The sequence below is a fragment of the Osmerus eperlanus genome, chromosome 7 (assembly GCF_963692335.1).
Source record: "Osmerus eperlanus chromosome 7, fOsmEpe2.1, whole genome shotgun sequence".
NCBI classification, from domain to species: domain Eukaryota; kingdom Metazoa; phylum Chordata; class Actinopteri; order Osmeriformes; family Osmeridae; genus Osmerus; species Osmerus eperlanus.
In genome coordinates this window covers 17,214,369-17,232,398 of record NC_085024.1, presented here as the reverse complement: position 1 = coordinate 17,232,398, position 18,030 = coordinate 17,214,369, and the positions used below count along the sequence as shown (strand labels likewise).

Below are 18,030 nucleotides of genomic sequence, written 5' to 3'. Positions count from 1 at the left end.
TGGAGTGGTATCTGTAAAAATACATACAAGATTTGCTTAATGTTCATGAAATTGAAGTGGACTACAGATTGTCATTAGGATTTTCCCTTGTGCTTCTCCAGTCTAAACAAAAGCACTGTGGGTGGGATTGTCTGAGCTTTATTGAAAGGATAATGCAAATCTATGCAGCCTATGGTTTAAAGCATCCATATCTAATCCTGCTGATTGTCTGTTGACTCCTGACAGAGCTCTGTGATAAGGTACGCCTTTCCTTGGATTTCGGACACCACCACAGCAAATTACAGAAGGAGAAGATGGACAGAGAACGAGTGAATTGTGGAAGCAAAACAAGAACTATGCACCATATTTTTCTTACAGCTCAAATATTAAGCTAAAGTTGTATCAAACGCCACGTTTGTATCAAATCAAGATATTATTTTATAGAATGATTGGGAGTGGGGGCTTGGCAGTCAGAAGGACCAGCAGCAGCAAGCCACAGGAATGTTTCACAAGCCTGTCCTTTGTATGACCTCCCTTCCCTGGAGTGTGGGAGATACTGGGTAATTAGCCTTTTAGCATTGGAGCTGTGCTTCATGAATGAGGTTAGCAGTGGCAATGAGGGAGACCGAGTGTTTTTAAACATATCCTTCTAGTTCAACTGCTTCAGTTTTTTGTTTTTGTTTGTTTTCCTTTTAAATCCTTCTTGTTTAGGAGGAAAATGTTTCCTGTTGATAACTTTCTAGATCTCATAATTATGAAATGGGGGGGGGGGGGAAACATTCTCCCACCCTATCTTTCTGACACAGTAAATCTTGCTCAAGATTTTATTATGACTCCCATTCACTCTCTCTGTGAATTTGTCTTACTTATGTCACGACTGAGAAACTGAAGTGGACATGGATTAAGAGAAACGGAAGCTAAAGAGTATTGATTTTTCAGGGACACAAATTTTATTTACAAGAATGCCAATACTGGAACGTCCTCTTTTGTTGGATTAAGAGAAAGTGCTTTAAGTGCAGTTTAAGTGGCCTCGGCTAGCTGGCACTAAAAACCTACTGCTGTATCATAATTTACAAAATGTAGACCTACTTACCTTTCTGTTGTATCATACTATAACACAGATGTAGCCTATTGTACATGCAAACAACAGTAGCAAACAAGAGTAAACTTTGGATTTATTTTACAGATACAAGCATTCCTTGAAGGTACAAATCGTACAGGTCATAATGTGCTCATAAATGACTGCATAGCTTTAGATAACATACAGATATTTGGCTGTATCTTAACACTATTTAAAACAACTAAACTCACTATGATGTACATCTTGTGCACAGTATTTTCTTTGAGACCGAGCTAGTAATTATATTTAAAAGTATAGGCTACCTACGTCTGCAGCCTAATAATCAGATTTAGAATCAAAGTGCAAATCGAACTCCGAGCAAGATATTCTCCCAAAGTGCCGAAAACAATGGAAGTTCTTCACTTCTGGTTAGGGACTCCTGGTACTTGGTGATGTCAGACAGTATTTGGGTCATTTGAAGGTTAGCAGCCACGGAATAGGTTCATGGAAAGTTCATCCGCATATATTAAGTAATTCTATCCGTCCCTGTGACATAACTAGTATGAAGTAGGTTGTGTTGAGACAACATAACCAATCCATCAATAAATGAGATATAAGATCTCCTAAACAAACTTTGTTATGTAAAACAGATCACTGCTTGTAGGGCTTTTCTTAGACGGAGAGACCCTCTGCGCACAATGGACGTACAAACATTTTTGAGATGAAAACCTCGATGGAAAACGTCTTTAGAGCACATCCGATTTGATTTCTATAATGCAGAATAATACGGATCGTTTACATACTTTTAAAAAGTAGTTATTTAATTGAAAAGGTGAATCTAAGATTAGTGTGGCGATTAGACTAGGATTGTTAACGTTCGTTCATCCTCTTCTGGACACATCTTGAAAGAGAAGAAACTTTGCTTGGAACGCGTGCAATACAAATCATGTTTGATTACATAGATTTTTTTGCAGTTGGACCTGGAGAAATTCTGGATTTTTATACCGCAAGTTCTTGTATGTTCCAGGAGCGATCGCTTTCGGCATGCTTCACTGAACTAACTGAGGCGGATTGGCAAGTGCGCCGGAGCGCCCAATGTAGGTTACATTTTATGTGCATTGTATAATCTGATTATTTTAATCATGTAATTTCTCCACCGACTTTGGATGCTGTTTATGTTGTTTGAGGAAACAAACAGATTTGGTTGAAAATGCGATTTAGCAAATAAGTTGCTAGTTACCCAAATAAGTTTTCTTAAATATTGGAAAAAGTATTTGGAACTACTGTCTATTTACTTAATCTTTCACAACAAAGCAATAGGTTATCAATTTTATTTCTGGCTAGTGAACTGAAATTGGAAAATAATCTTTAGATGCGAGAACGTTGAGTCAAATCTAAACTATTTTGTTTCTATATGACTTAAATTATTCCAAATCAGGTCAGTACAAACTATTATAAACTCAGGTTATGTATGCTTCAGATTTATATCAAGTATTTTGAGGAAAATATGTTTTTTGAGCATGGAGCATCATATCACAGCCTATGTGGTCATGTGGTCAGGATTGTCACTGTGGGGTTAGGTTGGGTTCACTGTACGGTCACCAACTCAATAGGTCAGACGAGGCGCAGACTGGTTGTCTTTTTCTAAAACAAAGCAGAACTTCCAGGAAACCTCTACACCTGTTATTATTTCTCCATCTTTATACCACATTAAGTGGTTATGACTTCATTTCAGTTGAACCAATGATGACAAAAGAATGGCATTATGGAGCACCTTCTATTAGGATAAGGTGACTATTTTAAAGATAATGAAGTGAGTATTAATGTGCAAAATCTTTCTGGTTTTGCATTCTCTAAGTGTCTCCAGAATTTAAAAAAAGATACAGTTTGCAATATACTGATACAAATGCACATTTGAAATTACACAACCCTAACATGTAACATCTAACATCTTCGACCAGTAGGTTGAAGTCACCCCACACGTAGCCTCACAAAGCATTCCACATATTCATTAGTTAGTGGATCTGGTGGCATGCTAGTCCACCATTGTTTTGCAGGGGGAGAGAGGACGTGCTAATGACTGTGCTCTTGAGGGTGAGGGTAGGTTCAACTTGAGGCCACAGATTCAAGGGGATGGAGATAAGCTATTTTTCTTGTTTTGCCCCTATCTATGACTTTTTAGTTATCTGTGAAATTACAGTACATGTAGTAATAGTGGAGGTGTTATAAGTCAACAGGAAATCAGCCCTCGTGAGTCGTGACTGTGGTTGACATTTTTTTAATTGCTCAACAATTACATATTGCTTGCTTATTTTATTTGGGAAGACATTTTTTCAGGTTCACTATTAAGTAACCATGAATATATTTTATGATTAAAAGTCACTTAACATCTTAGCGTAATGTTACCTGCTTTCAGACCAGTGCTCATAGTGTCAAGTATTCGGCGAAAAGCCAACTGCAATTTAACTTTGTTTCTCTCAAATAATATAAAACTATCTAACTGATGTACTGTTTAGCCTCTACCTAAGTGGACTTGGTACTATTGTGCGAGCTACACAGATTATACACATATCGTTCACCGTCATAACATTTTCAGGACAGCAATTGACCATATATAATCCACAATACGGATAATGATGTATGGTGATGATTTTTCCTTGCTCTCTCTGGCTTCTGTGTCAGCAGCTGTAGAAACCCAGAGCTCCAGCTCTGAAGACCTGTTTGTCAATCCTCAGTCTCCCCTGCCACCTCCTCGCACCTACAAGCCCTGCTTTGTCTGCCAGGATAAGTCCTCTGGTTACCACTATGGCGTCAGTGCCTGTGAAGGCTGCAAGGTGAGGTGTAAGATCCTAATCAGGATCTTACTACCATGCTCGTTAAATCTACAGCTACATATCTTCGAACAATATGTTAATGTTTCTTTGTGTTGGTCTTAAAGTTATGTGGGGCTGTGAGTGCCTGTATGTGTGTGTACATAAGTCAGCTAATTAATAACTAACCCCATGGGACATATTACTGTGTTTAGTTAATGTACAGTGTTTATAATCACACAAACAAATGGAAATGTGCCCTAGTAAACTGCTTGTTTAGACATATCAGACAAACAGAAGGTGAAAGGCCCTATGTGAAGTTAGGTAGAAGGAGCACTGATTCATTAGGAAAAAGGATTGTGGATTTGCTTATTAAATGAAAGCATCAATTAAATGTTATTTGATTCAATTCAATTAATACTTTTGCCATGTGATTTAGGGTTTCTTCCGTAGAAGTGTCCAGAAGAACATAGCCTTTACGTGCCACAGAGAAAAAAACTGCATTATCAATAAAATCACCCGGAATCGTTGCCAGTACTGTCGACTACAAAGGTGCTTTGCAGTGGGAATGTCCAAGGAGTGTGAGTGCCCGACACATTTCTGAACCTTTCCCACCTAAACCTATTTTCTTAAATTTTTTTATGTCTGAATTGCTGATAATCTGCCCAGCAACATTTCCCCCGCTTGTAATGTCCTAGTCCCTCAGCATGTGAAAAAATTACTTATAGTCATGGTATTATATACTCAGGATGTTAAGGTCCCTTGGTCATTTAAAAAAACAAAACAAAACAAAAAACTCTTATTTGTTAAACACAAAAACATCTAGATTACCAATAAGGTAACACCTACAACTGGAGTTGCTGACAAATAACCACTCGTTTTTTATGTGATCCAAGCAATCCCACAAAATTTCACACATATGACATTTTCATAACATTTAACACCACCATGGGTGCTGTATGTGACTACACTGCTGCTACTGTACTGCCATTATTGACGCTGCTTGGTGTGTGGATCAAGAAATGACATAGGGCAGAAACATCTAGGGAGTGCTGGATGAGCCTAATGCATGTGTGTGTGTGTGTGTGTGTGTGTGTGTGTGTGTGTGTGAGTGTGTCTGTGGATATGGGCTCTTGTTGCATAAGGGGAGCTTCTTATACATGTAAATAGCTTCCATTGCCATAGTCCAACTGGTGACCTGTGTGATAAGCTGCATATAGCAGCAACAAATAAAACCTGCTTTTTTCTGATTTAACATAATATTTAAAAAAAATATATGACTGCTTGTATTTTTACATTATTTCTTGTATTTATTTTGAAAATACAGTATGTTCATGAAAGACAAGTGTTTTGTTTGTTGAATTATACTTTTTTTCAGGAAAGTCTTAGTCCTTTTATCTTGAAAACGACTCTTCCTAATCCATTGTTCTATCATGGCAACGTAAATCTACTATAGCTTTCGTTGTAGTCAATTATTTAGCCATATATTTCCTCATTCTATACTCTCTTGTCCAGCTGTGAGGAACGACAGGAGCAAAAGGAAGGAGACTGTTAAGATGACTGTCATAGAGACCTATGAGCTGACGGCAGAGCTGGGCCTCATAGTGGAAAAGATCTGCAGGGCCCACAGAGATACATTCCCATCTCTCTGTCAGTTGGGCAAATACACTACAGTGAGTAATGGCTCTCAGGGTCATAGTATGGATGTTGTTTGGCTCAAGAACACTACTGCATCTATCAACAAAGTCTAATGACCCTCTTTTATCATGTTATTTCAAAGCTGTAATGGTTGACAGCTGTTGTGGTTGTATTACAGTTGGGCCTCATTGTTAGTCCAATCAATTATGGTTGAAATGTTTTGTCTAACAACAGTACAGTGAATTCGTGGACCTTTATATTTCTTTCCACCCCCCACCCACCCCCCTTTGTGTCCATACAACTGTAGAATTCGAGCTCAGACCACAGGATACAGTTGGATTTGGGTCTGTGGGATAAGTTCAGTGAGCTGGCCACCAAATGTATAATCAAAGTGGTGGAGTTTGCCAAACGTGTACCTGGGTTTACCGGCCTGACCATTGCTGACCAGATCACGCTCCTCAAAGCTGCTTGTCTGGATATTCTGGTGAGCGTTTTATCCTACCTGCGTAAGAATATCATAGTGAAAAATCTTTTTTTTTTTCTAATGAGATAATGATTGTGCAATTATGGTGAACATTGATGGTGAAATATTGTTGTTAAGCGTAATTTAGCCTGTCAAAAATTATTATTTGACGGACTACACAAGCACACACATACGCACACAGCATACCCAATATCATTCGGGCCGATTATTTGGAGTTCACCCACAGTGCGTCCTGTGGTTCACACTTCATGGATCCCCCATCAGATTGTCATCATGGCAGACAACTGTGTTGGGTTCAGTCAGAGTGTAAGACCGAACGCATGTTTTATTCCCTTTCATCTCACCATCTCCTCTGGTATTCAGTGTCAACACTATCAATCAATCTAGCCATCAAAAGCTGTGTTTGCATGAGTGATGAGTCCCTTGTGGCTGTCACCTCTACAGGAGCCCTATTAATATGCATGATTATGTTCATTTTACAATAATTGTATGTTTCATAATGAACCACGGGACTATTATTTGTTTAAGGAATTGTGATTCAGAATTTGATGGCCTTAGTTTTGATGGTGTTAGATCTAAACTTGTAATGACTGTTTCAAAGAGTCATCCTTCGCTATTCTCTGTATATTTAAAAAGACTGTTTAATTATGCCTTATCTTTTTATTACTCTATACTTAAATATAAATGGGCTGAGATAAAAGTTCATAATATATCACTGTTTATTTTATTTCTTTTTTGTCCCACTGTGTTTCATTGGCTTCCCCCCCCCCCCCCCCCCCCCTTTGACAGATTTTGAGGATCTGTACCAGATACACTCCTGGCCAGGACACCATGACTTTCTCTGATGGCCTGACACTTACCCGCAACCAGATCCACAATGCTGGCTTTGGGCCCCTCACTGACTTGGTGTTCACCTTTGCCGGCCAGCTCTTGCCACTGGAAATGGATGACACAGAGAGCGGCCTTCTTAGCGCCATCTGTCTGGTGTCTGGAGGTATTTCAACTCAAACTCAATTTGAGATGGCCCATAACATAACATGGTGTTACTAAAACAAAGGTTTTGTGCGAGCATGGAAATGACACCAAGCCTCATAATGTGTCATCCATGTCCTTGAAACTTATCACAGTCCCCTCTTCTCTTCCCCCACAACAGACCGGCAGTGCTTGGAGGAACCATCTAAGGTGGAGGTTCTCCAGGAGCCACTATTAGAGGCCCTGAAGATCTACTCCCGTAAGCGTCGTCCCAGTATGCCCCTCATGTTCCCCAAGGCCCTCATGAAGATCACTGACCTCCGGACCATCAGCACCAAAGGTCAGAAGTGAATTCCTGTGGACATCTCAATAGCCAGACTAAGCTGTAAATCTACATACATTTGATGTAGTTATAGAAATGCCTGGTATAAGATTCTCCAAAATGCCTCACCTTTCCCGTTTTCTCTCTTTTGGTATCTTTATTGCAATGTACAAATTCAGGAAGCACACAGTGCAATTCAGGGTTAGCTATGACATGAAAAAAATTGAAAAATATATGAATATTGTTCTTTTCTCCCTGCAGGAGCTGAGCGTGTGGTCACTCTGAAGATGGAGATCCCGGGTGCCTTGCCTCCTCTTATCCAGGAGATGCTTGAGGACCTGGATAACCTGGAGAAGTCAGAGGCGGAGGGGAAGAGAGCAGAGCAGAATGGCGGGCCACACACAGTCACTATTTCTGCGCACTACATCGACTCTGGCCTCTTTGCCTGAGGTAAACCATATGTCAAATTAACAGCACCTCAGAAATATGCTCAGAGAGGAGCCACATAGCTAAATGCTAACAATAACAACGACAGATACCACAACAGATTGTTTGCTAATGGTTTTACCTCAGAGTTTAGGCTCAATTTTCTGTTTTATGCTTTGTTTGCATGATACATATATCACATGAATTAATATTTTACCTCATTAAACCACTACATTGTTAGTTTGAATATTTTCACTTGTGCAAGATGGATGGATTCTTGTCCAGTTAGGTACAGTTTTACTGATACTGATGTGCTCATGAGCACCCATTGCATTAAAGATCATCATTCAAATTCTTTAAAAAGTTTAATTTCTGGAATAAGTGAAGAGTCAAAAGGGAAATGTAAATACGAACATGGTACAATATTTACATAAATGACATGAACAAAATTGAGAGAATATACAGTATGTCACATGTTTTGCATTTATAACTGGATATAACCTAGTTTTCAAGAGTAACCTGTTTGTTGGTCAGTATCTAGCAGGCTCTTGTGTTGTAAATACAACAAAACAATCTGTGTAGTGCAGTCCTAAAAGTTACTCATATTATAATTATAATAATGTATTCAAGTAGCAGACACTTTTATCCACAGCTACAGTACATACAGTACAGGAGGGATATAAATCTGCCTGCACTGATCTGCAGTCAAGTGCTATAACTACTGAGCCATACCCTCTCATGAAGTCTTAATAATGTGGTTGTGTGAATGGATTCACATTCCATCTTGAAACAGAATGACATGGGATGTAGTTCTTTGAAAGGAGGGGTGGCTATTGGATTTGTAACTGATGTAGTTTATAAGCTTTTGATAGGTGCCTACTTTTAAGTAAAAGTGTTTACATCTGCTTTTTTTTCCTTGCATGATTGGCTTTGTTATATATGCGCAAATACAGTTTATGTCAGCGTATTCTTTACAGGCCATTGTATGGCCATGCTTATCTCAATAATTATTGTTGCATTTTTGTCAAATTTATGTGATATTAAACATGATCATCTACGAATTACATTCTTGAAAATATTTCATATCTGCATTTTAATTTCCACAAGCTTATTTTGTCAAAATACATCCCTATTCTTTCCCTGGAAAATGGGGATTGACTTCTAAAATTTGCTTGGACGTAGTTCTCATTCGCAGGGCTCGGTCTCCCCCCTTTGTTCATGTTGGGATATTACACTTCAACCTGCTTCTGTACGAAGAGAAGCTCAGTCATCACAAGAGTCCACATGCCAATATATTTATTTCACACATGAAGTTCAGGTAGCTGTCAATTCCTTGTTCTCTATTGAGTGCTTCAAAGCTTCCCTTGTACTGTGTACTTTAAATACATAAATATGCCAATTTGATACAATACAGACTGTGGTAAAGTGCAATTACATTACAACCAGATAGAGGCAATAAACATGCTATGTGATGTGCAATTTCCGCAATAAAACAGTAAAGACACAAACGTTAGATCCTGAGAATGTCATGAAAGTGCTTACATCAGTGAAAATCATAAATTACAAATATCTACAAATGTAAGGAAGCATAGCTCACGGTATAGTATTTAATGTAATGATGTCCCATACAGTAGATAGCGATGTGTGTGTGCGTGTGTGTGTGTATGTGAGCTTGTTCTTATATGTATACATATTCCTGTGTGTGTCTGCCTACACGTGTGTGTGTGTGACTTTTTTACATAACATTTTACAATAGTATGTATACAGTATACATCAACTATTCTGATCATAGCTGAATAATAATTTGCTGGGTCCATATTAGTTGGAGCAAACATCCAGATATAGGACCATGAAGGTCACTTGGTTGCGGCTGCAGAATAGCTCTTGTTCACTCCAGCTTCATCCTGGCTTGTCCTGTAGTCTAAAATAGAAGGTATCAGGAACCAAGCATAATCCAAAATATACTAAACAAATATACCACATAGTCCATAGAGCTAGTTCAATTTATGGTAGGAAATGTTCAGAATGTATTGTACACGGTTCATGCTTTTTCTTCCTGATATGGTCCTAGTTACCTGCTAGCTGTGGTGTTATAGTATTCATTCTCCTCCAGAACCTCCTCTATGATGGCCTGCAATACAGGCAGTATGTAATCATGTATGTGTTAACCTAAGTGCTTGATATACATTGATACATGCTTTGTTACACAATTAAAATCACCAGCTTCTCTGCCTGTCCGCCTCCACTTTAACAGCCTGGAACTATCACAAAGGTAGGTAAGTGGGTTCAACTGTAGCTAAGTGATTAGTGGCTTATTGTGAATAGTTTGATCATACAAAGCAGACCTTATTTCAGGCTCACTTGGGTCACTTTACACCTTTGTGATAACTTATAATGGTAACACTTAATATTATTTAATTACGTAGCAAATGCTATGCACCTACAATGTTTCTACTATAGGATAACCTAATTGTTAACCTTAATGTATGTAAATGTTGCCTATTTGAGTGGGAGACAAGAGCTAGACCCTCAGTATGTGGTCTTGAGGAACTCTACTTGATCATGGAAGACAGTGCAAAAAGGGCACTGTAATATAATGTCCTCATGCAATCTCAATTGAAAAATGCTCACCTTCATCTGGTCATAGGTGATTCCATCCTTGAGATTTCCATCACCCAGCTCATCTATAGAAAGTGAAACATTAGCAAGTTTAGCTAAATTATACCTGTAATTCTACCCTAAAGAGAAACATACCTGGGCTGTTTGCAGATACAGAGTCTCTCCCAAAAGACTGGACCAGGGACCACCATTCTGAACCGGCTGAGCCTGACTCTATCAGCTCTGGAGAACACTGGAGGAGCTGAAGACAAAGAACAGGAGGATTTGAAATGGGAAGTTCTTCCTGTATTCCTTGGTTGTGAGGTTAGTCATCATGAAATAGAGTAGGGCATCGCCTATTTCATCATAAGTGACCTAATTTATAAGATTCTTTCCCATCAATCTTCACAACCTTTTACAAATAGACGGGGTAACGCCTGATTTCCAATGTGAAAGTGATCAAAGACAGTCACATTATACACTAACCTTATTGAGTTCAACCTTCAGATTGTAGGGACTGCTACCATACTGGAAAAGGGACTTTTTGAATCTCTCAATCGCCCGTCGTTTGGCATTATGATTTAAAGCTGGAGGAAGCTGAGAATTCAGACAAGTTGAAAACCCAGACGTCAAAAAAACATGACTTTTGTCAAATGCAGCTCTGTGCTCATTACTACTGAGTTACCTGGGTGATGTATATGATCTTATGCAGCTGGACCAGGAGCCTCTGGATAGGATCATCAATCTGACGAACCTTCTTATGGGAAACGCAGATTCCTTCTGACACTATAAAAAATACATGTATATACGATGTAACACATTTGTTACTGTAAACGTAATTATTATCAATGTATGTACTAACTTTACTCGGTCTAGGTGAGTTCTTAACATTAGGGAACTGAAGTTGTCATAGATAGATAGACAGTGTTCAAACTTTACTTGGCCTAGGTCTGGGCTTGGGTATAGCACAGTCCCCCCTGAGAAAATAAATAAAAATATGTTATTATGGCAAAAGCATTGGTGACATACACTTCACATGCAGGAGCATGTGTGTTTGTGTGTGTAATACTTGTGTAGAAACTCACTCTGCTAGATGTTGGTCATGTGTAACTGAGGCACTGACACTGCGCTTTTCTGGCCCTTTGAATAATGACAAACACACAATGTTTTAGAAGATTATAATTTTAGTAAGTGGAAAGTAAAGTGTTATTAATATATACACACCAGTGTCTTTAGTTGAAGATGCTGTGGAGATGGTTCTGGTATCTGATGACTCAACATCATCATCTGTGTCAGCACCTATCAGAAAGCACAGATTCTGTGAACAAAATGGCTGCAAGAGATTCCTCTGGTACTGAAACTTCATCATTATAAGTCATCTAAAATGTTACTTCTTTACTTCATTCCAGTTTTTATTTAGAACAGTAACAGAGAGACGCACCTCGTGTGAGGTTGTGTTGGTTATTATTTGACCTGCAGGTTAAAATAGATTGTGTTGTCTTGGACTCCTGAATTGTCCTCTCGCAGTGATTAAATTGAACAATCTGCAAAAAAAGAGGCACTGACTTCTTTCCACTGTCCTTAAAGGTATCTATGGGAATGTTGTTGTTAAAGCTCACCTGAGACATGCTCATACTGCCTCGATGGCTTTCAAGGAAGTACTTCTGTGCTCTCCTCCTGTCTCGGTCTGCTCTCTTCTCTAGTGCATGCTGGCTAATGTAGAGGCCATCCATAAACTTCATCAGGATGTCAGAGATCTTGGAGCTGACTGCGACTATGTCAGGACGCAGATCAGCCTGAGGAGTCAGGCACCTGGGAAAGGAACAGCCAGTAATATTCAGAACCCCAAAACCAATTCCTCCACATAATTTCAACTACCTACATTGGTGTCTTGGATTCTGAGTCGCAATGTTTGGATTTGATCCGATTTACATAACGATAATAATGTTTCTTGAACTACTCCTTGATCTCACCATTTAATCATGTCTGGGACTCGTTCTGAGAAGGCCTCTTCTACCACGGGTTCGTAGTCAGCTTCCACTATCTTTCAAAACACATCACAGTGTTTGTGTGTTTTATGTGTGTAGAGGAAAAAGTATGAGCTTGTGTGTCAGTGTGTGACGCATGTGTGCCTGTATGTCACCTTGGTGGCAAGGGAGAGCATGTTGCTGCTGTAAAAGGGAGGGTTCAGGGTGGCCATCTGGTAGAGGATACACCCCAAGGCCCAGACATCTGCCTTCTCTCCATACGGCTCACTCTTCACTATCTCTGGGCTGAAGGAACAGATTTACATTGTTTATGGAGTAGTTATATTGACACAATATGAATATTGAATACATATTACATCACAAAAAGTATTTGTTTGAATTTTATTACTATCTTAATGAGAACATACCAGGAGTAAAGGATGGTTCCAACAACAGATGTTAGTTTGCTGTTTTCCTGTTTCTGTTTTGCAAGTCCAAAGTCAGCTAGATAGAGGTGTGGCACAGGTTATTTCCCAAACCAATTCTATTGACAATTTAAATTATAATACAATAAATGGTTGAATAAATATATCATAAAATAAATAGTATATATATACAACCAACAATCTGAAATACTAACTAATGGTGACTTTGTCCTTCTCTCCCAGCATGACATTATTAGGAGTGAGGTCTCGGTGGACGATCCTCTTCTCCTTGTGCAGGTACCTTAATGCCAAACACATCTGCCAAATTGAGACAATCAACATGAAAAGGATCAGGCAATATGTAGACTTTCCATGTCTGATAGAGACGTGAGTGAAAAGCCCATTTTTCTTTTTGTTCAATGTGTCTACTGTGTATACTTTCTTACCTGGATGAATATGTTCCAAACTCTTTCTTCCATAATTTGTTGCTGTTTTTCTTTCAGTGAGTTGAAATGGATGGCCAGAGGAACACCTTCAATCAACTCCATGATAATATACAGTCGGTCACCTATAAAACAAAGCAGAGCAAATTGAAAGACTGATATATACATTTTACATCAAAACTGTTTGGATACTGCTTACCTTCCAAGAATGTCTTGTAATATTTCACAATATTTGGATGAGTCATCTTAGGGGAAAAGAGACATTTAAAAAAGAATTATCCAGTGACAATGAAGAATATTATGCATTTAAAATTATACATCTCAATGTTATGAAATCACCCGTGAAAAACATGACAGACCTGTTCCTTAATTATCGTGAGTTCCGACACAATTTTCTCCACATTGCTGTCCCTGGCCCTCTTGTCTTTGCCGAACACGGGGTTGTGGAGGTTCACTTCCTTCAGAGCCAACAGGTTCTGTCCACTCTGCTTCCGTACCTTTCAACAACACAGAAGAGAGAGTCCACGTCATTAAACAACAAGTAATAATAATTGATTTATTTTTTAAGATAGTACCTTGAAGACACTGCCAAATGCCCCAGTGCCAAGGTGGTCCAGTATGGCGTAGCCATTAATTACTCTCAGAGGAGGCCGGTTCTGGTCCACAGCCTCTATGTTTTCTCTCAGGCTCTCCAATTCCTCGTCCTGAACACCAGACAATGTTTTTTTTAAATAGCATGCTAACTCCTACAACACTATGATAATCGATCAAATTAGACAATCAATTCTTATTGTAAGAGGCAATACTGATTTCTTACAGTGAAGAAAGAGACTTTGGCTTGCAGCGCCTCATAGGGTGTGATATCTCGCACATAATGTCCAACATCAATAAACATCTCAAAAAGTTCTGTAGGAAAGAGTCTGGAAAGGAAAACCACACTCTTAGAATGACCAAATAAAAAGCAATGAACAAAGTAAACAAATTGATTTTTGTAAAGCAACCTTTTAAAAAGATGACGGTTTTGTTCCATGCTGAAGAGGAAACGAAGAGTCCGGAATGCGTAGCACTGTCAACACCAAAAACATATTGTAATTCAACGACAAACACAATATTTTGCCTTAGAAGTTACTCTATCGTAGGAATATAATATGGGGTACCTGTAAGGTGTTAGGTTGAGGTCCACATTGAGAGCGTTTTGGTAAAATCAATTTAGCTATTGAATAGATCCCATTTTCCTGTAAAGAAGTGCATTTCAAAATTGTTCATAGTAACGTAAGCTTCACTTGCGTCAGGCTGTAAGGAATCTGTCTGTGGAGAAGCTCTTCTACCTGGACAATATGATGTGCAGTTGTGTCATCCAAAACGAGCTCAGTTAGAGCTGCACAACATGCTAGGAAAGTAATAGTTTCAAGTAAAGGAGTAAATAGACAGAAAAAACTATTCATAATCAACTATTATAAGCTAAAGCTACACTGTAGCAGTTCAATCCTTACCTGACTGCAGGGCTATGGTGTTGTCCATCTCCTCTTGGGGGCTAAGTTCTTCACTTATGTGCTGTCTTTGAATGCGGCCCGCTGCATTGGCGCTGGATAGTGCCTCAATGGTAGAGCGGTCAGACACATACATGCGCTCACTGGGAACGACAAGACCCAGCACACGTGACCACTGCATACATAGACAACACGTACGCATCGACACAAGCTGCCGTTGGGCTGAATTGTGTTCCAACACAAGGTTTTCCCACCTGTTCAAAATGTGGAGAATCTGTTGCACCCCTCCCCAGGTACGTATCTCCGCACGGGTCTCTGGTTCTTCACACAACTGGACCAGGACCCACACCACGCTCCACAGCAGCTTCAAGTGCTCCCCGTGGAGTAGGCTGAGCAGAACGGGGAGGCCCTCACACTCTCGTACTTGGTCTCGCACCCGCCCCACAGGGGAGAGGAGTCTTAGCAGCTCAGCACTTATTCTGCAGGAAGGAATGCCCCCACACACACACACAGCAGGGAACAGAGGGTATCTACAGCTGTTCATAATACTGTATTCTAGCAGTAGTGTTGGTTGTGAGGGAAAAACATATTTAATTTTATAGTACTGTTCTGTACGTAATGTTGAATGTTATTATGAGAGGCACACATACCGCTTTGAAAGTAAGTCATATTCTTGAAGTATCACAATAAGGTTTTCCACTACTGGCAGTTCTCCTATCTTCTCCTTACATTTTGAACTGGAACAAAGAGATGCCGGTATGTGGTCAGACATTAACTAACCAAAACATCTTTCAATTTATAGGATTTTCCAAAAGGGTTTCAAGGGAAGGTTACCTCTCGGCCAACGTAGTGAGAGTTAGGAGTGCACCCAGTAACACATTACTCTCTCTAGTTGATAGAAGTTTTACCAGGGTCTGAATGTAAACAAAAGCCAGTAATACTGTACACTGGTTTGTATATACAAACAATACAATACTGCAGAATATGCTAGAAATATTGGCTAGAGTAAGACATATTAAAAGTATTTATTCAGGCTAAGTCAGAAGTCCCACTGAGACCAGTGTCTCCTTTACAAGGGTGCCTGACACATAGAGGAAAGATATACAACCTAAATGACATTAGAAACATATGACAGGAAAAGGGAGGTGAGGATCAGGTACCAGTTACACACATACTAATTTGACATACTAATATGATACAACTAGTCCTAGTCCTTAAATTATGTACAGTACCTTATGAGCTCCACTCTCTATAACCCACCCCCTTTGATCCTCCACAGCAGATAGTTTCTGAAACATACCTATGAAGAAAAACATTTGACAGTCATTAAGGGAGGGCATACTGTGGTATATCATAATCCTTTGTGTGTGTGTGTGTCTGTGTATCTGTCTGTGCGTTTATTTGTTCGTGTCTGTGTGAGCAGATGCATAAGTGTGTGTTTGTGAATGAGTACATGTGACTCACAGGTCATGGTCACCAGTTTCTCCATAGCAAACGGCTGTTCCCCACTTTGAAGATAAACACTGGATTCTGACTCCATGTACTGCAGCGTGTCGGAGACAAATTGTATTAGTAGTAATTCTAGTAGTATCATTTAGTGAAACTAATGTGTCAGAAAGTACTTACCATGGCAAGAAATGTGACACCTTGGAGCTGATGAAAAAATGTCTGGAAACAAAGGCAATAACCATTATCGTATTAAGAGTTTTCAAGTGTTCCCATTATTAAATTAATCAGAAAATTTGAGGATTTACCTGATAAAGTGGCTCCCTAATCAATAACCTTAAACAGATCAGCACTCTATGGACAGACTTTGGTGATGCATGGTTCATCCATTCACTACAAAGTGATTAAACAAATATGAATATACATTTTTCTTTTTAGGTCTTTAACGACAGACACATTAACAGACAACAACTTTACAATATAAATATTAAAACAGTGTTACATTATAATTACCTGCAGAGTCTATTTTTGACCAAAGTGGTGAGAATCTCCAAAAAGTGTTTTTGCAGGGGATGGCTGCTGAAACCCCTTTGGTTTCTATAAGTTGCACTTTTAAAGGGAAACAAGGGAGGGTCAAGAGGAAGTAATATCTTCAAGAATCTTTTACCTTACATCAGGTGACACAAACCTGAATTTTTCCAGTGCCAAGGCTTCAGTGTGAAGCTCACTCCTATTTCTGGTTACATTATTTTGCAGAAGAGAAGTCTGGAATTTCCCTCCTCTTTGTCTGACTTTACTTTGGTTCAGTGCTGCCACCTAAATATCAAGAAGACACATTCTGCTGTAAGATGATGCACACACCTGCCCAGATTATAATGGTTTCAACTGTTATACCTCTTCTCTTGGAGCAGTGGTTGCAAGTAGGGACAGAAGCCTTTTAAGATCACGTGATTCGCTGAAAAATATTTTGGGGATCCGGTCAGTCTTTACGCACACTACTTTTTGCTTCAGGTATTTTCTGATTATGATATGATCAAAATGTTGCAAATACGAGCATGTTGCAAATACAACATGTTTAACATTTCAATTACCAAAAACTTACTTGTTGCAGTCAATTCCTTTTGATTTTTGGAGTATTTTTTCTGATGGCTTTACGTTTTTAACCAAGTTGGGCATTTTAAAAACTGCAATAGGCTTCCATGGGCCAATACCTGAGTATTTAACTAAATGCTTTACAGCAGAAGATAACATGCGATCATACAAACAAATGTGACATTAATCTTCAGATACCGGCAGCACAGAATATATACCGTATGGTAAACTTCAACTAACCTGTATTGCTATGCTAACTGAAGGCACAACTTCTGTCCAGAAGTACTGTTGATGTCTTTATTGCGGCTTGTAATGTAGGTAGCCTAAGCATAATAAACAATATTGAGCCGTTAATCCCGTTCAGCCTTCTTTACCATAGTAAAATTGTACCACGCTAGTTATCATGAATATTTTAAAATACTTTTCATCAAGGTTTTTGTTTATTGTTGGTTTATCAGCTATACATTTCAGGCAAAGGTATGGTCAAATAAGAAAAGGTTATACTTGAAATCAATCATATTTTAACCAATCAGAAAATGTAATGTTAGTGTGTAGCCTAGTTACTATGGACACAGACGACGCTCATCACCTCACCTGCCGTCATTAAATTATAATGACACTGGCATGTTATGTAACTTGTTGTTCTGACAGCAACCTTATATATAAATGCATACTTTTTTTTTATTATAAAAAACTCCATCACATTCATTTGGGTGGATTATCATATCTCAGGATGATCATGACTCAAAGACAAGTGAAACTAGACGGTAAATTAGCAGTGTGAACTTTTATATATAATATTTTTATATATACATATATATGTATATATATATGTATATTTTATATAATTACATTTATATATTTCTTTATGCAGGAAA

The 18,030-nt window shown here is 38.8% G+C and overlaps 2 protein-coding genes across 3 annotated transcripts; one reads left to right on the top strand and one right to left on the bottom strand.

The window, feature by feature from the left end:
* The first annotated feature begins 1,690 nt into the window (after positions 1-1,690).
* LOC134023328 (retinoic acid receptor beta-like) lies at positions 1,691-8,736 on the top strand. Of its 2 annotated transcripts, none has more exons than XM_062465352.1 (8): positions 1,691-2,136; positions 3,725-3,873; positions 4,289-4,430; positions 5,365-5,522; positions 5,795-5,971; positions 6,761-6,965; positions 7,125-7,283; positions 7,527-8,736. In XM_062465352.1, the coding sequence occupies exons 1-8, from the start codon at positions 1,986-1,988 to the stop codon at positions 7,712-7,714; spliced, it is 1,329 nt and encodes a 442-aa protein (XP_062321336.1). In that variant the 5' UTR covers positions 1,691-1,985; the 3' UTR covers positions 7,715-8,736. The 2 variants fall into 2 exon arrangements, with proteins under 2 accessions (XP_062321336.1, XP_062321335.1); XM_062465351.1 differs by having other exon boundaries at positions 3,722-3,873.
* A 573-nt stretch (positions 8,737-9,309) lies between these two features.
* nek10 (NIMA-related kinase 10) lies at positions 9,310-17,756 on the bottom strand. Its single transcript, XM_062466205.1, has 34 exons — positions 17,747-17,756; positions 16,955-17,015; positions 16,574-16,669; positions 16,369-16,453; positions 16,241-16,282; positions 16,079-16,157; positions 15,847-15,914; positions 15,449-15,528; positions 15,265-15,351; positions 14,869-15,093; positions 14,618-14,757; positions 14,453-14,514; positions 14,282-14,359; positions 14,126-14,190; positions 13,942-14,044; positions 13,700-13,828; positions 13,484-13,621; positions 13,324-13,369; positions 13,128-13,249; positions 12,897-12,999; positions 12,685-12,760; positions 12,433-12,562; positions 12,263-12,333; positions 11,909-12,101; positions 11,731-11,833; positions 11,514-11,588; positions 11,375-11,429; positions 11,229-11,266; positions 10,975-11,075; positions 10,776-10,886; positions 10,446-10,551; positions 10,323-10,375; positions 9,767-9,822; positions 9,310-9,612 (listed from the first exon to the last, which is right to left on the bottom strand). Exons 1-34 carry the CDS (start codon positions 17,754-17,756, stop codon positions 9,591-9,593), a joined length of 3,009 nt encoding a protein of 1,002 aa, XP_062322189.1. The 3' UTR covers positions 9,310-9,590.
* Positions 17,757-18,030: the final 274 nt, after the last annotated feature.